This window comes from Strix aluco, unplaced genomic scaffold (assembly GCF_031877795.1).
Source record: "Strix aluco isolate bStrAlu1 unplaced genomic scaffold, bStrAlu1.hap1 HAP1_SCAFFOLD_219, whole genome shotgun sequence".
Lineage (NCBI taxonomy): Eukaryota > Metazoa > Chordata > Aves > Strigiformes > Strigidae > Strix > Strix aluco.
This window is the reverse complement of record NW_027436582.1, coordinates 1-22,409: the sequence shown is the minus strand read 5'-3', so window position 1 is coordinate 22,409 and position 22,409 is coordinate 1. Positions and strand designations below refer to the sequence as shown.

Genomic DNA, 22,409 nt, shown 5'->3' with positions numbered 1-22,409 from the left:
GACATGTGAAGTCCAGCTGGAGGTCAGTTGCAAGTGGTGTACCCAAGGGGTGCCAGTACTGTTTAGCTGCTTCATTAATCAGCTGGAGGGTGGGCTGGAGCACAGCCTCAGCAAGTTTGCAGATGATACAAAACAGGGAGAAGTGGTTGATAGAGCAGATGTTTGTGCTGCTATTTAGAGGGACCCTGTCAGGCTGGCAAAATGGGCCAACAGGAATCTCGTGAACTTCATCACTAGAAAAGGCAGAGTCCTGGACCAGGAATAATCCTGTGCAGCAGTACAGGCTGGCAGCTCTCGGGCTAGAAGACAGCCTGCCACGAAAGGAGCTGGAGGTCCTGGTGGGCACTAGGTTGACTGTGAGCCAGCAAATGTAGTCTTGCAGCAAAGGTGGCGAATATCATCTTGGGCTGCGCTAGGAAGAGCGTTTCCAGCAGATTGAGGGAGGTGATCCTTCCCTTCTGCTCCTCATAGAGACACCGCACCTAGAGTATCTTGTAAGGTTCTGGGTTCCCCGTTATAAGACAGACACGGAACACACAGGATTGTGTCCAGGAAAGGGCCGCAAAGATGATTAAGGCTTGGAGCATCTGTGATACAGGGAGAGGCTGAGAGCTGGGATTGTTTAGTCTGGAGAAAGCTTAGGGGATCTTACTAATGTGTTTAAATGTCAGATGGAGCGGGGGGAAGACAGACCCAGACTCTTCTGAAACAGAAATTTGTGATGGAATTGAAATTCTATTTAAATTTAAGAAAAAACTTTTCTACTGTGTGGTCAAACACTGGACCAGGCTGCACAGAGAGGCTGTGGAGTCTGTCCTTGGAGATGGTCAAAAGCCACTGAAAGTGGCCCTGCTCTGGTTGACCCTCCTTTGAGGTCTCTTCCAATCTCAGCTAAGGTCTGCTTCTGTATAAAATATCCCTGTGGGAATGTTAAAACTTAAGAGTAAGGGAGACTTCTGGTTTCATTGTTGATGAGGTAATTGAAATCCAGAAGTGTTCAACTTGGAAGGTGAATGTAGCTGCAGTCTATTAGAAACACAACTCTTTCTTTACCTCTTGCTTCTCAAGTGAAACACTAAAGCAAGAAAAGAATGAGAAGCAAGTAAAAATTGATATGAATATATTCAGTGAATATATTTTATTGGTAGTTATGACCAAGGGTCCAATGCCTCAACTGCTTATATCATTTAAAGGATTTGGTTGGTTGCATATTTATTTTCTCTCCTTTGGAGACTAGCAGAAAGTAAAGTCTTTGCCATGTAGAAGATTTGGGAAAATGAATGTTGCTGAGAGTAAGAGCTGGCCTACGTTGGTTCATACTATGGTATCAGTAGATGTAGTGTGCAGTAAACAGAGAATACCCCACTCTGTCTAAGAACATAATTTGCCCATGGAAAATTACTAATTAATGAAACATCAAAGTCTGATCTCAAAGAGAAAATGTCGTTTATTTTGGGACGTGAAGGGGTTGCAGTTTCAAATGCCTTAATACAGATGTCATGAAAGTTAAAGCTGTGGTTACTTTTAAGATCTGTTGTCTGGGTTGCATGCTGAGCATGAGCTATGCAAATCAACCCTTTCATCCACCTACAGAACATTTACTTCTGTATACTCTGTTACCTAATACCTCTGAACTAATATTGGCAGCAGCTGACGGTCCAGCTATGTCTAGTGATACATTGGCATGAATGAGGAGGGGAGGGATGTTTTTTTAGGTTAATGGACACATCTGAATGGGCTGTGAGAGCTGTAGGTTTCAGCGTTTGTGTCGTGTGCCTCATGGTGGTGTAACCGCTGCCGCCGGTGTGCCATGTCCTGAGTGTATTGGTTCTCCCGAAGAAGCTGCTGCTGCTGCTCTCTCAGTTGAACTTTGGTTTCTTTAAGGATTTTGGAGTATTGGATGAGTCGGAGCAATTCCTGGCGCAGATGCCAGTTCTCTGCTTTTACTTGTTTGATATGCTGAATTAGAGATTGTATCGCTGCTTCTTCTGCTCTCTTGGTGAGAACCTGGATCTTCTGATGAAAGTCTGTCTCACAGTCAGCCTTGGCCTGCAGAAATCTGCTCTTGATTTCGTGCATTTCATCTGAGTGCTGTATCTTTGTGGCCAACAGTTCCTTCTCTAGCTCTTTAATCTTTTTCATCCGTTCCAGCTGAAGAGATGGGTATTTGAAAGGCTGCAGGTCTTCAACCTCCTTGTTCATAAGAGAGTACTTTGTCTCCATATTCATCAGAGCGCTCCTTACCTCCTCCTCTTTTTCTGTATACTGTGAGATTAGCTTCTCTTTCTGCATCCAGACTTCAGACAGATCGGTGTGATTCTGGTCATTTAATGTTATTATTAGATTCTGGCACTTCTGGCTGTGTTTTCTTATGTAAGAGAGGTAAGCATTGCTCTCCTCCTGATTGCATTTGGCTTCCTTTTCTAGGAATTTATTTTCCTGCAGGAAATGCTCCACTCTTCCCATGTATGTGTTCATATGTTCAGTGAGAATCTTGTATTCCTTCTGCAAGTACAGTTTCCTCTCTTTGACACGTATTTCCATGTCACTTATTCCTTTGGATGTATCTCCATTCTTGGTTCTTACTCCTTGCTTATTTTTGCCAGCGCTCATGGTGTCTTGTTTTATCTGCTTTGTCTTGGATGCTGTATTTCACACTGAGGGTATCAAACTCTGGCAAACTGTAGAAGAATGAAAAACCACAAATTCTAAGCCAGCATTTATGCCACATGTATGACCGTTGCTGTTCTCCCCAGTCATGCCCTCTTATGTTTGTATGTTTCAAATGATTATTCTGGCAGCTAAAATGTTTGACCTAAAGCTTTTCGTGTCTGGCTTATGTCTTGAGTTGAAGCACATGTGCACATATATATATTTGCATTTTTACATTCCTAGTTAACTGAGAAGAAATACACATCTTCTTAAGATTTCTTTTTTGTCATGTAATGGGTTATTTCTGTAGTTTGGAATACAAAGTCAGATTCCACTAGCGAATTACTACGGCTGTACGATTTGTAGACAGTAGATCTTGTCCATAAAACTTCAGCAGCAAGTAAGTACTGAAGTGCTAATAGAGGCATGCCTGAAACTTGCAAATTCATAACAAATTCTGAAATAGAACTGCTGAGTCGTAGTGCTGGACTGGAAGTTGCCTGTAGAAAACATTATGGACAGTAGTACAGATTAAGCCCCATTCCTCCATCAAAGTTAGATTCCTTATTTGTATTTGAAGAGACGGCTGCATCCTTTTCCTGGATTTAGAAAGTTAGATCAGTATTGTCGTATGAAATGAGAGCAGAAAAGGAAATGCTGCAACCAGTTATAACCTAGGGCTTCATTGATCAGTCAAGGTATTTACTTTGGAGAGCGACCACATTCTTATCCTTCCACTGCTGAAGGTAACAAACTGATACCTTCTTGGACATCATCTTAACTATGTCATTTGTGATATGACACAGATAACTAAACATTTATGAATACAGAGAGAGTGAAAGAATGACCACGAAGGGGATAATGGCTAAAGAAACATCCTTCCAGATCTGGCCATGGAATGTGTGCCATAGATTTTGATGGAGTGTTGAATGTGCCGTGCAGATGTGATCTTTCAGTTGCCTAGGACTGTGTTCTTCCCTCAGAGATGGTGGGTAGGAGATAGGTACAGAACATTATGGGGGGCTGAACATCAGTTTAGCATCTGTTGAGACCATGCTGGATTATTCATTTGGAGATTATTTATCTGGGCTGCTTTTTCTGTGTTCTGTTTTGGTTTTGTTATAGGTGAGTAACCCGAAACTTGCTTTCGTGTTTTGGCCAAATTAAGACAAAATGTTTTACTCTATTATGAGAAAGATGTTATGGCATGAGGATAGGACCTCTGTGCTTATTCATAGATGTACACCTAAGTTTCCACGGCAAGAGAACAACATCCCAGATAAGACCCTAGAGTGAAGAAACACGTGTAGTGCAAATAATGGTAAGGCTTACCAAGTTGCTAGTAAAATTTGCCACAGTAAGATGCACCTTTAGAGCACAGGATTGTTTGCCAGAAGGGTCAGACGCTACTGAATAACGAATGATGAAGTGCAGCAACAAGATAGAAGCTGTACACATCTGAAATCCATGCTTTTTCCTTTAGGTTCAGAATATGGTTTTTGTTGGTCATCTTGTCTGTGTGGCACAGGTTCACACTGGTAAGTATAGCTAAACACTTCCTGAATTTGAGAAATAAGTTAGAAGACATGTTTTGTAACTTCTGTGAGATACCAAGTGAAGGTGATGGAATAATGGTTGATGCCCTAGATAGCGCTTTTAAAAATCCATCTTATGTATATAACATGTTATTAAAAGTTAACACATCATAGGAAAGGGATGTCTAGTAATGAGACATAATTTTTGTGGTTTGAATGAGGCAGGGAATTGTTGAAATAACAGTAAGTGGTAATAATTTGAATATATATTCAGACAGTGTGAGCACTATGCCTACAATCCTACATCAAGAATTTGCTAATTTTTTTAAGCATTCATTTCAGGAGGGAATTCAGGTTTTTTTAACATGCAACATTGTTTTAAAACTACTGAGATGACTGCAGTATAAGAGGCACAGTTAACTCCACAACAGATACTAAAGGAAGGAAAATGCATCAGTATTAATGATTCTTGCAGACGTGATTGAAAAATAAATGAGTGAATAGTGCTTTGTGTGCTGAATTTCTAAACTACTTATTCAAAAGAGGAACAATGTAATCAAGGATTTAGAACTGGAGAGAAGTCTGATAAGTCTAATGGTTTTAATGAACATTTGTAACTAAAAGTTACAGTCTCCTAATACAACTGGTGGCCCTTCTTAAAGAAAATATGCAAAATTCAAGTAAATAGGTGAACAAAACAGAATAAATATACTAAAATTGCCTGTCATAGTAATAACAGAACAGGTTCCAAGCTGGGAATGTGGCAGCTGCATCAGAAGTAGAGTGGGTATCGGGAGACGTAAGAATCTGTATAGAAATCAGTGCAGAAATCAGTGTTTTGGGAAACAGACTTCAAGAGCTAGAAGGGTGTCACAATGGACAAGTAGTGGAACTGAGTTAATGCTAATTGGGTAGTTTTGGGGGAAAGGCAATTGTAGAGCTGTATGAATGTTAGAGAAATGACTAAATCTGCATGGAAAAAATAGGCCTTGCTAAAGCTGGTATTATACAAAATGTGGGTTTTTTTTAAAAAGCACTGACCTTTCCTGCTCCTGTCGTCTTCATAGATTTTTCAAATAGCTGCTTCTGGCTTGCTGTTCCTGGTTTACTGGACAGTATTTGTTGATAGCCAAACTGTGATCTCTGAAGAATGGTGGTGTTTGTAAGCTGTGTGTATCCATGGTGATGAAACACAAGACAAGCTCTGCAGCAAGATTCCGTTCCCAGCTTGGTTGTGAGGCCTGCCTGGGACAGGCTGTATTACCTGTTGGCGTCAGTTAAGCAGAAACACAAAGGCAGTTTGACTTACAAGAATATGATGTGTAGTGGCCTCTGTAGTAATAGGGAGACAGCCTCAGCTAGCTGTTAGGGTGTGCTGAAGGAAAAGGTGTGACTAAAGACATGGTCCTCCTTGGGAGTTAGCTGCCAATATCTGCTCAAGCACTTCTGGTCCATATATTTGTGTGATCTATTGGGTCTGAGGGGGTGAGGGCTCGTCCCAAGGTCTCTTTGATCCTTTTGAGGTCCCTGGGGGGTTCCCAGAGAGCTCCAGTGCTGTTCACACAGTAGTGGGGTGTGTCCTTTGTATTGGCATGAATGCTCGGGGCTGGTGGTGGGATTTCCTGTTACCCTGGGGGCAGTCAAGGCCCCTCCACAGCTTTGTGAGGTTCCTAGGCTGCTCCTGAGTTTACTGGCATCAACCCGAGATCTCCCCAGTGTATCTGGGGCTGAGGCCTGTGTTGGTGGGGCTGGGAGATGGAGGTTCCACAGGGACACGGGGCACCTGCAGGCAACTTACTGTCAGTCACATTGATCCCCACGGTATGTCTTGGCTGTTTTGGTGTGCACCAAGACCCTTCATTTCTATCTATTTTTTAAACATACATTCCTAGCTATTAAATACTAACTTTGGAAAGAGGGGGCCCACCGCAACATGCAGAGCTTGCTTGTTTTCCACCCGTGAATCCAAATCACAGAGCTGATGTTGCTGTGGAGAGTTGTGAATGTGCTAAGGAGGGCTGTGTGTCTTGTGTAGAATAAAATTCTTTGCGCTCTGTGTGTGTGTGCACACACGTGTGTGTTCCACATTTGAAATAAAAGTGAGCTGGCACAGCCTTTCAATGCCAGTATTGTACCTGCTGTGCTGGCTTTGCTGCAGGTCACGTTCATTTCTGCTGTGTCGCTGCAGCCTCTGCGGGGTCCGGTGGACGTGCTGCTGGCAGAGCCGGCGCCCGATGGGGTTGCCGGCGCCCAGGCGGGTGGTGCTGCATCAGCCGGAGGCTCCTGCTGGCAGAGCAGTGATGGTTGGGTGTAGCTGATGGTCGTGGCACAGCCACACATCTGAAGGTTTCATGTTCTGGTGTATCTGCTGCACGTGTGTTTGTTCCCCCAGGAATTTGGGGTTCACAGAAAAAATGGGTGGCAGAGCTGGAGAGGAGCAGATGATGGCTAAAGGCCAAGTCACTGGCTTGGAGGGGTCACTCTCCGTGGAGCTGCAAACTTTGGAGCTGACATGCAAAATTGTCAAGTGTCTGAGCTGGAGTAGCACTTGTCCAGTTTCTGGTCACACTGAGGCACTCCGGTTGTTTTTCCTGGGGATTCCAAAGTCCTTGGTTTCTATTTTAAATTTTGCTGCTTATTTATTTTAAAATATTTAGAATAAAACCTTAAATAGAGTAGTAACTAGAAAGTAACTAGAACAGTGTTTGGGAGTAAAAAATGCCTATGATCTATTTTAGCTATTATTTAAAACTTTACAGATAGTAATTACTCCCAATTTATATAGTAAAATTACAAATAGCAAAATATAAATAATAGAGCACTAATTGGGAGTAATACCTGAAGAGAAATGCATCTAGTTAATATTATTACTTAAGGAACTAGGCAATAATATTTCCTAATCTGTATTGTAATGAAAAAAATTAATGCTAAAGATAAAAAACTAACTGGGAGTCATTAATAGCTAAATTTAAACATAGCCATTATTAAATAAATTGCAGACATTAATGACTCCGAGTTAGAAACAAAATAAGAGTTTTAGATTTTAAAACAAATAGATTTGAAAACTAATTGGTAGTGTTTAATGCTTAAATTACAACCTACCCATAAGTAAGTTCAGAGGTAATAATGACTCTCGCTTAGAACCAAAACAGTAATGGAAGCTTTAGATTTTTAAATAAAGAGAAATAAAAATCATGAAGTAATGATTAGTCTTAAGTGTATGTATTAAAAAAAAAAAATCACAGGTGGTAATGAGTCCCAACCAGAACTAACCTAACATTAAAAGATTTAGATTTAAAATAAAACTAACAGTGAATCGTGACTACCTAAATTTAAATGTAGCCCCGGAGGGGCAGGGGGAGGGAGTCACACATACTAAATACTCCCAAGTAGAGCTAAAATAAAAATAGTGCAGCTTAAATTTCATTAATAAAAAGTTAAATTGAATTTTAAAAACATATAGAACACTAATTGGGCATCATTAATGATTGTTATTTATTCAATAATAAGAGTTAAATGTATGCATTAACAGTGCCCAAGCAGTATTATCATAATAAAAATTTCCAGTTATGAAGTAGAAATAGAATACTAGTTTGGAATAGTTTAATAATATTTTTTAATTTAATTTTATTAAATATTTTACTATAATATATTGTAATTATGGTAATTAAAGCACTCCTAATTAGGTTTCTAATTCATGATCTGAAATCGTGATTTAGAATAGTAATTAAACTTTCCTTTTGGGTCAGTTCCTCCTATTTTGTGCTTTCTCTCCTTTTCAGTTTTTCCTGCAGCAGTGGTAAATGGAACGCTCTCTGGGTGCTAGCCATTCATTCACTGTAGTTTATAATGTTAATCTGGCTAGGCTGTTTAAACAATATATTGTCTAGTTAACTAATGAGATAAAATACAAGGAATTAATGAATTGCAGCCAACTAGTCTTCCACTAAATACTGCTGCACCAGTGCTAATACTTGTTATTTTTATACCTTTTTTCTTAGTAGACTGTCATGCATTCCAACACTGGTAATTTCTATTCTAACTCAGAGTAGCTACTGCTCAGAATAATCATGAGACTAGATTATTGTAACCTCTAATTAGCAATATTGGTTAAATAGCAATTATTGCTTAAATAGGCAAGGAGCGCAAGTTACACAAATTAGCGCCTTTCTCCCCCGACACGCACAGCCTCGGTCACGCCCCCCCTCGGTCACACACACCCCCACCCGGTCCACCCCCCCCACCCGAGCTCCACCCCGGACCCAGCAGGCACCGACCCTGGGGCCACCCGCGACTGCTTCGGCCCACGCGGGAGGAAACGGGACGCTGGGGTGCGCCGGGCCCTGGAGACCCGCGCCCCGGGGGCCCCGGCAGCTCCGGCTGCACAGAGTGGCATCTCGGTGACGAACCGGCACTCCCACCTACCCGCAGTTTGGGGTTCAGGTCGACTGGTATCCTAATAAAATTTTTTGCTTTTTCAGGTAAATTTGTTTTCATTTCAGGTAAAAGAATAAACTTTTGTCGATGATAAGAGCTGCCTGTTACCTTCTTTAGGGTCAAGGGTCTCCTGTTTGTTTGTAGTAATTTTATGGGCAAGCCTGTTATTTTTATAACTTTTTAGTAATATGTGGTGTCATTATAGTTAATTTTTGAACGCCTAGATGCCAGAAGAAATGTAATGAATGAAACATGATGGAAACTGATACTTAACTTGATCTTTATTTGATTTTTTTTTTTTTTTCATTAGAGTGTTGATGGTATCTTGTCCTGTGGCTCAATCCCAATTCTGTTCAGTGGAGTCTTCAGTCTAGGACTTTTAAGTAAAAAAGCTTGTCCTTCCAAAAGAGGACTAGGGATTCATGGGATTGAGGTATTGACTTGGAGAGTCACTTAAGTACATGATGAGAATTAAAGCCAAATTTCACTTAATGTTGCTGCTGTTGGTCTTCATTTTCATGAATTTCCCCACCACTCCCTCATGGTTGGGAGCTCTGAATCATAATTTTTTTCAGTCTCTTAACACATTTTTTCCCTCATGGAAAGGCTACATTTAAAAGTTAATTAGCTTCCTCACAAATGTGTAGGTCAGTAAAATTGAGTTATGATTATTAAAACCATAAAAATGACACCGGTCTTACAGATCTGGAGTATTTCTGAACATGTATTCATCACACGCAAATGTCATCGGGATACAGATCATCTGCACTTCACATTCTGCCCAGACAATATGCCAAGACAGGGGTGAGCTCCTAAAGAAAAAGGTACAATATCATGGTTTTGTTTTGATGTTGTTTGGGTTTTTGTGTGGGTTTTGTGTTTGGGCTTTGTTTATTTTTTAAAAAAGAGTGCAGTGTTGACTGGTGCCAGCCTGCAGAGCTCTTGCTGCCTGACCTTTCCCTTTCCTCCCTTTCATTCCTCTTTCATGGCTGTAATTTTGATTTGGATAACTTTAGAAGAGCAATTTAGTTACTTGCCTGTGTAAATGTGCTGGTAATACCAGGAAGGTGAACGCTTGAACCAGTAGTGAATAACTTGACTACAAGTAGAATTTCTGAAGGAAGAACAAGGACAACAGGAAGGAAATGGCAAGTTACCAAAATTTTCATGCGTCAGACACATCAAAGTTTTACTGCCAAATGTTGTTTGGTAAGATGCTCCCAATGGCTATTTTTGGTAAGCATAAATTTTCAGGAAATTCAGGGTTGTGTGTGGAAAAACGTCTCCCTCTGTGTGTCCTGCTCCATAAATAGCATCAGTCTGTAGACGTGCAGTGGTGGGGCTGTTGTTCCCTACTCTCAGTATTGCCCAAGTGGTGGTGTGGTACTTAGACCTGACGCGTGGGTTTAGGAATGGAAGGAGAATGCCTGTTTTCTGTAAGGGCTATGAATGCTGACCCTTTTCTTCATCTGCTGCTTTTCTGTGCATGAGATAAAGCTTATTTTTCTCCCTTGTTCCAGGTCTAAATATTCCTGAAGCTGTTGCTGCTGTGGGTTTGCAATTTGTGTTACTGAATTTTTGTAGAATTCTTGTTATAGATCACTTCTACTCTGGCGAAGCATCAAAATACAGTTTTCAGTTTAAAGCTTCAGAAACTACATTCACTGAAATCAGTAACTAACAGTGTAGGTGAAACTAATCTGGCACGTACAGATGCTCGGTGCAGGGATGCTCCGTGGCTCCTCGTCAAAACAGCGAGGTGTGTGCGGACACGCGCAGGGTTGTGCTCTGGGTCTGAGAGCATTGGGTGTTTTTGCTATTGGAAGATGGAATAGAGCATGGGCCTGTTAAATCTAAGGACAGTCAAAAGCTGGGAGGGGCCCTAAGCAGGTTTGGTGGCACAACTGCAGTTTTAAAAGATCTAGACTGGAGAAGCAGGCTGGAAAAAAAAAAAAAATCTTTCCTTTTTTGCACTGAGGTGGTTTGTGAGGACAGATGTGTTGCTGTACCCCTTAACAAAATACTCAACTTGGGATGTGTAGGGTGAGGAAATCTTGGCGATACTTAAGCTTGAGAAAATGTACGTAGATAGCTCTCTCATCAGTGTGTATCTAGAAAAGTGAGTTCTAGTGAAACTAAAGGTGCCAATGAGTCAAAAAAAAAAAAAGGCCTAAAAAACAGAAAAGCTCTAGTGGCCTCTATCAACAGCTGTACCAAAGATGATGCAAAATACTTTCTCTCCACTCAGCTGCAGTCTTCCCAAACCTTCACAAAAGAGGAAGCTTTAGATTCCTACACAGCTTTATGCTAAAGGTTTTTTTCCTGTCAGCTGGATGTCAGTGCCACCATTTCACCATGGTTGCTCTTCTGCCATGAACATACAAGACAGATGCAAAGAACCCATAGCATCTGCAAGTTTTTTGGAAGGTATTGGTAGGATGGACTTTGAAGTTAACATTAAGAATGTGCCAACTCTCCTTCTATATTCTGTATATGGAATATTTTAACACAAATAGTGAAAAGAAAGTGTTGTGGTTTAAACCCAAAGGGCAACTGAGCACCACACAGCCGCTTGCTCACTCCTTCCCCCTCAGGGATGGGGGGAGAGAGATAAAAACAAAAGGCTTGGGGATTGAGACAAGGACAGGGAGGGATGACTCAGTAATTATGGTCATGGGCAAAAGGCACACTTGGTTGGGGAAGAAAAAGAACATCAATTTTAATTTGAACATCACCACCACTTAATATACACAGTAGGACAGTGTGAAATACCACCACATCTTAAAAACACCTTCCCCCCACCACTCCCTTCTTCCCGGGCTCAGCTTTGTTCCCCATTTCTCTCCTTCCTCCCCTGCAACGGCGCAGGGGGCAGGGATGGGGGTTGTGGGCAGTTCGTGGTCTGTTGTCTCTGCCGCACCTTCCTCCTCGGGGGGAGGACTCCTCACACTCCTCCCCTGCTCCAGTGTGGGTCCCTCCCATGGAGAGAGTCCTCCATGAACTTCTCTGACGTGAGTCCTTCCCACGGGCTGCAGCTCTTCCCGAACTGCCCCAGCGTGGGTCCCTTTGTTACCTGAAATAAAGACTCTTGAAACCATAAATTAGTTTAGAGAGGAGATACTGATTTATTCTGTGCAGGGTGCTAGGTGGAAAGCATCCACAAATCAAGCACACCACACCAAAGAACTTCAAAGTATTTATACACTCCAAACTACGTGATTACATATTTTCTATAATGATTATTGGTTAGTTGCTTGTCACTTCTATCCCTTACTGGTTAGTAACATTGTGGTGGTTTGACCTTGGCTAAATGCCAGGTACCCACCAAGTCGCTCTATCACTTCCCCCCCCCTTTCCCCTTTTTTTCTCAATAGGGCAAAGAAGGGAAAGAAAATAAGATAGGAAAACAAAACAACCCTTGTGGGTAAAACAACAGCAGTTTTAATATAAGCAAAGCGAAGCAAAGGTCCGCACGCGGAAGCAAAAAAAGAAAACAGATTTATTCTCTACTTCCCATGAACAGGCGATGTCGGGCCTTCTCAGGAAGCAGGGCTCCAATATGCGTAGTGGTTGCCTCGGAGGACCAAGGGTGACCCCACCCCCTTCCTCCTTTCTCCCAGCTTTATACTGAGCAGACGTCATATGGTCTGGAATATCCCTTTGGTCAGTTCGGGTCAGCTGTCCTGGTTGTGTCCCCTCCCAAGATCTTGCCCACCCCGTCCCACTGTGGGGGGGAAATGTCAGAAAGAGCCTTGGTGCTGTGTAAGCACTACTCAGCAGTAGCCACAACACCAGTGTGCTATCAACACCCTGCCAGCTCCCAGCATAAAACACAGCACCATGAGGGCTGCTACAGGGGAAAACCAATTCTGGCTCAGCCAGACCCGATACAAACATACAGTGGGTTTTTTAACTTTCTGTGCAAGCTCAAAGTGTAAGGGTCTGTATTTGGGCAGGGGTCTTAAGCTTATTTACAGAAAACAATTTTAACATGCTTCCATGTCCCAGGATGTTTCTCTTCTTCAAGGACAGTAGCTCCTGATTAGAAGTTCCTTACTAATTATTGTTGATGGTTTGAAGAACAGGCTGACCTAGCTGGTGCATCCAATTTGTCTTTGTGTTTGATGAGAAACACTTGTATGGATAACAATACGTACTATGTGGCCTTGGGTACGATGAGAAGCATTTGTGGGGCCTGCCGTGTGTGGTCAGAAATGGTTTTGCAGCCTATGATTCCTGGTAAAAAATACATTCTTTTCCATGGGTAGCAAGCACATAAAATTTAAGCAACTCTGAACAAGATCTCTTGTTCGGGTAACACCTTCTGCAGGCTGCAGTCCTCCCAGCAACAGACTGCTGCAGCATGGGCTCCCCTCAGACTAGTGACAGTGAGTCCTAATGTGGTTTTGGTGAGTTATTGCTTCAGTAATGTCCTTTTTCCTTAACCTACAGTGTGTAATTTTGACATCAGCTGGAAAGATTTTCCAAAACAGAAATCTTTCTCATTCAAAGAAGTTTCATTTTATGAACTTCACAGAATCATCTAGGTTGGAAAAGCCCTTGAAGCTCCTCCAGTCCAACCATGAACCTCACCCTGACCGTTCCCAACTCCACCAGATCCCTCAGCACTAGCTCAACCTGACTCTTCAACCCCTCCAGGGATGGGGACTCCCCCCCTGCCCTGGGCAGCCCATTCCAACGCCCAACAACCCCTTCTGCAAAGAAATCCTTCCTAAGAGCCAGTCTGACCCTGCCCTGGCACAGCTTGAGGCCATTCCCTCTTGGCCTGCCGCTGGTTCCTTGGCTCAAGAGACTCATCCCCCCTCTCTGCACCCTCCTTTCAGGCAGTTGTAGAGGGCCATGAGGTCTCCCCTCAGCCTCCTCTTCTCCAGACTAAACCCCCCCAGTTCCCTCAGCCGCTCCCCATCACACCTGTGCTCCAGACCCTGCACCAGCTCCGTTGCCCTTCTCTGGACACGCTCGAGTCATTCAAGGGCCTTTTTGGAGTGAGGGGCCCAAAACTGAACCCACTCATCGAGGGGCGGCCTCACCAGTGCCGAGCACAGGGGTCAGATCCCTTCCCTGTCCCTGCTGGACACGCTATTTCTGACACAAGCCAGGATGCTATTGGCCTTCTTGGCCACCTGGGCACACTGCTGGCTCATGTTCTGCTGGCTGTCAATCAACTTCCCATCAGAGTGTATTTCAGAGATGATGGACTTGGCAGTAGAAGTCATCACCAACAATATTTTTCACTGTGTTTAAAAAAAAAAAAAATATTTGCTTTCCTTCCAAAGACCCAAGTGTGGCACATATTCCAGAAGTTGATGGTGTCGCTTGTCTTTGGGTTCTCGGTTGTTACACTCGAGATACCATAAAAACATGTTCCCCTGCAGTGCACCCAAAAGCATTAGCAAATCTGCCAGTCCTTTTTGGTAGCCCTGTGCATTGCAGCACTGGGGACTTGATTTGTTGTTTTTTTTTTTTTTTTGTCTCACCAAAAATAAAATCATATGGGGGACCTTCTATCTCACTGATTTTTCTATTATAAATGAAACTTTAAAAAAAGTTAAAATTACCTGATTTACAAATGACTTGCATTGTTTAAATGTTAACTGCCAAATAGCTATAGCATGTAATTTCTTAGGTGTACTTAAGCAGTTAGCTATTTGTTCTAAATGTTTAAAAAGAGAGGTAGCTGAATGTTACAGGTGTTTTTCCTGATATTTTGTTGGTGTGCTCTGAAGTACTTTATTTCTATCTCACTTTCAGTGGCGCGGTTCCTTGGCAGTTCAGCGTCTCTCTTGGGCAATGCAGCTGGCCAGACATCCCTGCTAATTATGGAACACACCAAACCCCCCCCTCGTCAAGTCGTACGTGTGTATTTTGGAGATAGACAGTCTAATGGTATCAGCTCACAGCTGGGCGAGTTCAGGGAATGCAAAAGGAAAATCAAATACTTGCACATCTAATAAAAACACTTCTATAAGTGTATGCCCACCTTTATACTAAAGAGTGAAGGACTGAGCTTTATTTTTTGTTTTACTCTTTAAAGTTTTACGCTTCACTTCTGATTTTATTGACCCAGCAAGCAGGATGTGCAGCAGCAGCAGCGCAAGGGCTGCGGCTGTCGCGGCGGATCCGTCAGCCGTAGGTCGTGATGACGGTACGACCTCGTCCTGCGGCCTCGCAGGGTTCCCTCCCTGCAGCCCTGCTGTAAGGACGGGATGAGACATTCCGACACCAGCAAGAGCGTCTGCTTTTATGGGCAGAATGTGCTCGGGATCGTATCGATCGGCCTTGCTGGTGATTTGAGGAGTTGAAATCACTCCGGCCTTGCCAGGGTGTGTTGTATGTGGAGCTGACCTGTTCACGCAGAGTCCTCCCCGAGCTCCACTGCTATTCCGTCCCTTCTTCTGACGGAACTTTCTTCTGTGTTAGTTTCTCAAGATACCGGAGTAGGATTTGGGGTTTTTGTTTTTCAGGTGTGTTGTTGTAAGCTCTCCTGAGGCTTGACAGGTCCCCCCGGGCCAGGTTTGCCTGGCGGCCGTTAACCCCCTGACCACGGGCCAGCCCTGTGTCGCTGCCACGGCACAAAAATACCCCAAGCACCCTGATTCAGGGTCTGCAACAGGAGGAAAAAAAAAACAGGTTTCTTTTCAAAAAAACCTTCAATTTGGGGCTCCTGGGAAAGCCAAACCTGCCTGGCTTGGTGCAGCTGGAGAGCAGAAAACCCACCATTTTCATGCACAAAACCAAAAATCACCAGTTTTGATGTTGTGGAGAAGTGCTGAAAAAAAACAAAATGGAATATTTTGGAAAAGCAAAAAACCCAATTTTTGTATTACAGAAAAGCAAAAAAAACCCCCAGGCCCAATTTGGGGAAGATCTGGGGTGAGACGGTGGCTGTTTGAGGGGCATTGCTGGGGGTTCTCTGGTGTGGATTATCCGGTGAGGGTCAGTTCTCCAGAGTGGATCATCTGTTGGGGTTGTCCCAGGTGAGTGATCTGCTGCGGGTTATCCCAAGAAGACTCCCTGGTGCGGGTTATCCCCACCCGCGTCCCCCCACGCACGTTTCTACCCACACGCAGACCCCCCTGCCGTGTGCACCTCAGGTTCCCCCCCCTGCCCCCGTGAGGTTTTTCTCCCCCACAAAAGGTGGGTGTGTGCTGGGTGGGTGGTGGTTTTGTTGCCAGCCCTGCCCGGCTGATGCTTTAGTCTCTCCTTGTTATTGCCACCATCCCGATGGGCCGTCCTCGTTCTTCACTGCTGCTTTCTAGTGCCTGTTGCTCTGTAAGCAGCAGTGCTCACGCTGTGCCCGCAGACCCGTCTGCCGACCTCTGGGACGTAACTCTGCCAAAGAGAAAGAGCTAAACGGCCCCGGCACAATCTGCAGCCGTTCTGCCTCTGAAGGGACCCGCCGGCCCTTCTCCTGCCCCTTCCTCTGCCCAGCTGGGCTGGGAAAGTACGGTTGTTGCAGAAGCTGCTACACACCCTGGGGTTCCTTCTTAGGTTCCTTCTGTCAGCTTTGCCCTGTGTCTGGGCTGCCGAGGCCATCGACTGCACGTGGGACACAGGCAGTCTGGAGAGCTTTAGCCCAAGTCCTTCCTCTCCCCTTTGGGCAGCAGCGGTTCTGCCGCTGCTACAGGCAGCCGCTTTCTCGGGGGCGAGGGGCTGGTACACCAACAGGCCGCTGCCCGCTCCAGTCAGAGGAAGAGGCTGTTCTCCGGGCACCGGGCGCAGGGCAAGCGGAGGGACGTTCTGCGCTGCCGATGGCTCTTCCCGAGGGAGCTGTGCTCTGGTTTTAGCAGAAAAAGGTGTCGGTCCCAGGCAGCCGCGTATGGCTGTGCACAGCTATTTGGCCGGTGTCTTGCTTGTTCGAGTAAAGGCATATTTCTTGCCTTGCAGTCCTGCTGACAGGTCAGACATCCGAGCTACAAAAGCCTTTTGCCATCAAAGCAAGATGACCGCTAGATTTCCACCAGCACTGTATGTCAGCTGTGTTGCTAGCTGAAAACGGCTGGCAGGCCAGGAGATAGCTAGAGGGGTCTCAATTAAAGAAAGCGAGGGTTGAAGTGCGTGTTTTAAGGAGGTGAATCAGGCAGCCGAAGGTACTGAGCTGCTCGCCTGACCCAGTGGCAGAACAGCCCCTCCAGCCGACCAAGTATTGCGTGTTGCAGGCAGCAAAGTGCTCGCTGGCGGGAGCGGCAAGGAGCACGGGGCTCCGCGGCTGCCCGGAGCAAAGACGGACCCTCCCGGGCTCTGCGGTCCCCTGCTGAGGACATCTCCCAGCCCAACGGGCCTCTCTGCTTTCCCTGCCGCCCGGCTCGCTGCGCGCTGGAGGGCAGGCTGGGGAGGAACTTTGTGCGGCGTCTCTTCTCGAAGGGACAGGCCCTGCCCAGGGAGCCTCGTGTGGATGCCGGGGGAGGAGAGCAGAGCACCGGTAGCCCAGAGGTGAGGAAAGGTGCAAACAGCCCCGCAGAGCCCGCGGGTCCCCAGGGTGTCATCGCTGCTGTGCAGCTCCGCCGCTGGCACCGGCTCTGCTCGGCCGTGCTGTTTGCTGCTGAGCGCGGCCGCCCCCCTGGCACAGAGCAGCTTTCCGTCTGTGCCCTGCTGCCTTCAGCACCCGCTGTGCTGCCGCCGGGGTGAAAACTCTCTCTGCAGTGTCTGCTGCCGGCGCTGCCGGGGCCGGGGAACGCGAGCCCTGTCCGCCCGGGGAGCAGTTGCCGCGTTGGGATGGTAGAAGGGGGCTGCTGCGGGCGTCATTTCTGCTGCCGGGAACTGCTCCGAGGGGCGGGATGGGGCGATGGCGCCGCCCGGCGGGTAAATGTCGGTACTGCAGCGCGGGGCCGGGCTGGCGGAGCGGCGCGGCTGTTTGCCGTGTTCTGTGCTGCCACCCTGTGGTTAAAGACGGGTACTGCAGGCCGCGTACCGCGCCCGCGCACGGCCGTGCCCGGGGTCATGCTCGGGAAGTGCCGCCCCCACTCCGTGCGCGCTGTCGGCGGGTGCTCGGAGCGCAAAGCGCGGAAAGGCAGCGCCGGTGCCGCCCGTGAGCAGTGGCCGGGGGCGATCTACGGCAATAACGGTCAGTGCTGCTGCCTCTTGCCCTCTTCCAGAGGCTGCACTGAGGACACGCTGCCTGGCCTTAATCCCGGTGCTGGTCGCTAGAGTTACCGCGGGGAGGGGGGGAGCGTGGGTCGGGCTGGAGGAGCCCCAGGGCGGGGCAGTGAGGCTGCGGGCAGCGGCCCTTCCCTGTCCGGGGCGGTGCTGGAGGAGGAGCCGGTGCGAGCCGAGGGAGCAGCAGAGAGAAGGGGAGCGGGGCCGCGCGGTCGGTCGCCTGGCGGCTGCCGGGTAAAGCCGCGACGTGGGGGCCGCGCGGTGCTGCGGGACCGGCGGCAGAAGCCGCTCCGCGTCGGGCCCGGGCGGCGGCGGCGCTTCCCGGGGCCGCGTGGGCCGGGCTTCCGGGTGCGTGGGCGACGGGCGGGCGCTGTAGTCACGTGAGCGGGGCTTCCGGTCGGCCATGTTGGCTCCCCGGGGCACGCCGGGAGTTGTAGTTTGTCGGCACTCGGCTGCCCGGCAGCTGCGTCGCTCCCGGGCGCGCGCGGCACGGCACAGTCCTCGCTACCGGCGCGGCCCCGCGGCGCAGCGCGAGAGGCGGTTTTGGGGCGGGTTCGTGCGGTTTCCCGCGGGCTGCCCGCGGCTCCCCCAGGACCGGTGTGCCCGTGCCCCGGCAGTGCGCATGCGCGGTGGCGTCTCCCGGAAGTGCCGCAATCCCCAAGCGCTTCCCAAACCTGCCCATGGGTCTCTGGGAGTGCAGGGCTGTGGGGTGGCTGCATTTCCCTCCCCCCCCCCACCCCTCGGCATCGCCCGTGGGGACTGCGGAGGGGGTCAGAGAGCAGACGGGGTGAGCTGTGCCGTGGGCCAGAAATGGAGGCAACGTTTTGCCTTGCTGGGGCTTGAGAACAGACGCGTGTGGCTGATTGAGGGGCTCTGAAACAGACGGAGTTGTGTGGCTTTGGGCTCAGAAACAGAGGTCAAGTCGTGCATTTTTTGGACTTGAGAAGAGGCTCAGCAGGCAGGTTTTTGGGCTCAGAAAGAGGCACTAAGGCAGCTGGTTTGGGGGCCAAAAGCAGAATGCAGTTTGGCTGGTTTTGCAGGCAGGTGAGAGGCGGAGGGTTGTGGGAGGGCCCTGGGGGCTGCGGGGGAAAGGAGGGGGTGGGTGTCGGGGTGGCATGGGACCCCGAAGCTTGGGAGGCCGGCGTGCACCAGGCCAAACTCCACGTCTGCGGTGACTGGCGGCGCTCTGTCTTGCGGGTGATGGAGAGGAACCTGTTGAATGCGGGAGCATCCCAGTGAGATGACGTGCTCCTGATGAGGATGGATTCTGGAGCGTGCTCTCTGAAAGGTAAGTCAAGGGGCAAAAGCCGTGGGTAGGGTGGGGCCAGCAGAGGCTCTACCATCAGGGCTGTGGAGAGGGCTATTTAGGCTTCCTTAAGTCTGTGGGAAGAGAGCAGGGTCTGTCCCACAGGACGTGCATGTTCTGGCCTGTGTCAGTGTACTTGTGTCGTTTGTGGTGTCTGTGTTCTGTCTTGTATGCGGTGCCTTCCCCACGTCTCTGTGGTGCCCCGTGGGTTCTCTGCACGGGACACGCACCTTGGTAGGTGTCCATGGGGTCTGTGATGCCTTGCTGTGCGGTGGGAGGTGGAAGGTGGGGCTCCGGCCGCGTGCGATCTACAGCAATAATGGTCAGTGCTGCTTCTTTCCCTCTTCCAGAGGCCGTGCTGAGGCTGCGCTTGTCTGTTCCTGCCCTGGGGTGCTGTTGACTGCGCCCACCTCGGGCTTGTGTGAGGTATCTCTGCCTGGCCTTGCGCTTCTCACGGCACGGGGGCAAAAAGGGACAGGCGGAGCCCTTCCCGGCTGTGGACAGCGGACAGGAGCTGCCGCGGCTGAAGCTGGAGAGACCAGAGAAAGCGGAAGAAAGAGAAAATCAAGACCATCTGTGCAGCACCCGCCTCCCAGTGCAGGAAGAGAGAGCCTGCCTCTCTGCGTGAGGAAGGAGCCCTCTTCACAGTCAGACCGCCAGCGTGCACCCACGGTCTGCATCACCCCAAGCGCGGTACGGCCACGTAGTGCGCGAGCAAGCGAGGCTGCGTGTGTCGGAAGCCTGGTCTTGTAAGAGGTGAGAGACACCCGCGTATTCTTTTAGGGTGAGGACAGCCAGGCGACTGGATTTTCAGAAGAAGAAGAGGGGCAGGCAGAAGGAAGGAGAAAGAAGCATCTGACCCGTCAAATTCTCCCGGCAGTGCCGAGAACGAGAGCTGCGGTGAGTCCTGGGCCTTCAGGGCCCTGTCACACATCTTGTGTGTCCCGGTCCTTTCCTGCCCGTCACCTGGACCTCTTTTTTCCATGCTGCTGTTATTTCTGCCACCGCCGCCCCTTTCCTAGACCTCTCCTCTTCTTTATTCTTCTATCCTGCTCCCCCTTCCTTTCTCACTTTCTCTCTCTTGTCCTACTGCTCCCTTTTCTCATTTCTCTCTGCGCTTTTGTCCTGCCTCTCCCTCCTTTTTTTCATCTTCTGTCTCTGCGCTTAGTGCTGTCACTTTTAAAATTTTCATTCTACATCTTTTAGTTTGCTGTCGCTATTTTGTGTTTCCTTAGGGCCGTCGCTTTTTAAATTTTCTTTTCTGTACCTCTGTTCTAGTTCGGTATCCCTGTGTGATCATTTTTTCCTTTATTTCACCAATGCCTGTTGCTTTTAAAATGTTCTTTTTCCCTTCAATGTCTTTTTAATGAGTTCTTCTCTTTCCTTAATGCCCTTTATGTCTTTTTAAATCGTCCCCTCTTTTGTTCGCTGTGGCTACTTTTTAGTTCCAGGGCGTGGTTGGACCAGATGACCTGCAAGAGTTCCCTTCCCACCTCAAACCGTTCTGCAGTTCTGGAGTCACAGCTGTCACATCCAGGGCCGTGAGCTACCACAGGCGTGAGAAAGTTGCCCCGGGCTTCAAGGCCATCCCGAGCGCCTGCTGCTTTACTCCGGCCGCAGCGGTCCTGAAGCAGAGGAGAAGGTAATTTTGCAGTGGTCAGGGCTTTTAGGGCTCAGTGGTCGTGCTCAGTGGGTTGTGTGGTTGGGTGGTTTGAAGGGACAGTCCGAGAGGGCATCTGAAATGCCCTTGCAGGGTGGAGGGAGGCAGGAAAGCGGGGGGGGGGGTTAGAGCTGGCAAGGGACTGCCCCGGGCTGGGGGGTGGTGTGCCCGTGGGTGCCAGTACCTCAGCTGCTGTGTCGGCATTGCGGGAGCCGTGGGGGTCGTGGACTTTACTCTGCCTCCCCCCAGAAAGCTCTGGCTGATGAAGTTATGCCACAACAGAGACTGCAGCCGTCAGCACCACGGGATGCTGATAATGACCAGCACAGGCCTCGCTGAACTGTCATTTTCCCTGCTGCTTGCAATGGATCTGCAGTGGTCTTTGATTCGCGGAAAAAGACTCTACAACTCGAAATGGAGTTATAAAGCAGGTATGTTTTACTCCGGCCGGGGTGCAAGGGGATTTCTCCACAAACCTTGCACACCACCAGCACATTTTACCAAAACATTATAGAGTGTGGATACACTTATTCACTGGATTACATAACACAAACATACATATGCATGAGTAAGGCTGGGTTAGTTCTAGAGGCTGCTGTCAGCAGTTTATGTTATCTTTGCACCTGTGCATTGCCTCCTGGGGGGCGTCTTCGGGGTCTTTGGGAGGAAGGCTCGTAGTCTTTCTCACCTTGTTTTTTCCCCGGAGCATGCGCAGATTCTCTTAGCCAATTTCTTGAACAACAAAAATGTTTTTCAGCCGGTTTACTCATGCTATCTTATTTAAGGGAAGCAATGAAACTTCTACCATCCGTATATGTCTATCTTTACTCATTACCGAGGCCCAACTAATTAGAGCACACCTGTTCCTCGAGGACAAAAACATGATATTTTGCTGAACACTGCAGTTCTTGGTAGATTTTCACAGTAAACTGCTTTGTTTTGATGAACACGGCAGTCCTTGGTAAAATTCCACAGAACAGTCTGGGCAAGCAGGATTCTTAGCAGTATTAAAAAATACTATAAGTAGTACTATAAGTTGCTAGAAGTAAGTAAATAAGTTGCTAAGCAGCTTTCTATTGCAGATTTAGAAAAACGACAGATTACTTCCAGAACTCGCCCCGCCCCCCCCCCCCCCCTACAATTTTCCTGTTTGGCCAGTCAGTAAACCAGAGGGGGAGGTGGCGTTGAACAGGCCATTATGGGCATTTAAGTGCTTAAATAGAGCCCCATTGTCAGCGGCAGACCCCAACAATGCAGCCTTAACGACTAGGCTGCAAGTCCCTGCACGTCCTTGGCTGGCAGTGCTACATGTCAAAGACATGGTTTTTCCCTTAGGGGAAGAAGGCAAAACCAAAATTTGCATTTACATGGGCGGGTAGCCAGCATACCTTTACCAGACTCCCAGAGGGGGGTAGAAACAATCAGAAATGCCCCAATCTAGAAAAAAAATTACAACAGCTTTGTAATGGGTACTTTAGGATATTGGAGAAAACAGGTACCTGGATTCTCCATTGCCTGTCCACTGTATTCGCTTTTACAAAAAGGAAAACGGTGGAGTTGGCATTCAGAACATGAAGAAGCGATTAAAACTCTGATACTCGAATTAAAAACATATCTAAATTACAAATGCCTATTAATACTTGACCCACGAGCATTACAGCAGCCATTTAAACGTTCACCAATTTTAGATGCACCCCCCCTA

The 22,409-nt window shown here is 47.7% G+C and overlaps 2 protein-coding genes across 2 annotated transcripts; one reads left to right on the top strand and one right to left on the bottom strand.

Annotated features, from left to right (window-relative positions):
- Positions 1–925: 925 nt before the first annotated feature.
- LOC141919003 (coiled-coil domain-containing protein 166-like) lies at positions 926–9,299 on the bottom strand. The gene has a single exon (XM_074813982.1). It carries the CDS (start codon positions 2,611–2,613, stop codon positions 1,717–1,719), a length of 897 nt encoding a protein of 298 aa, XP_074670083.1. The 5' UTR covers positions 2,614–9,299; the 3' UTR covers positions 926–1,716.
- An 8,845-nt stretch (positions 9,300–18,144) lies between these two features.
- Positions 18,145–22,327, top strand: LOC141919002 (uncharacterized). The gene is made up of 6 exons (XM_074813980.1): positions 18,145–18,208; positions 18,359–18,425; positions 19,398–19,740; positions 19,831–19,947; positions 20,493–20,689; positions 20,957–22,327. Exons 1-6 carry the CDS (start codon positions 18,145–18,147, stop codon positions 21,219–21,221), a joined length of 1,053 nt encoding a protein of 350 aa, XP_074670081.1. The 3' UTR covers positions 21,222–22,327.
- The last annotated feature ends 82 nt before the right edge of the window (positions 22,328–22,409 follow it).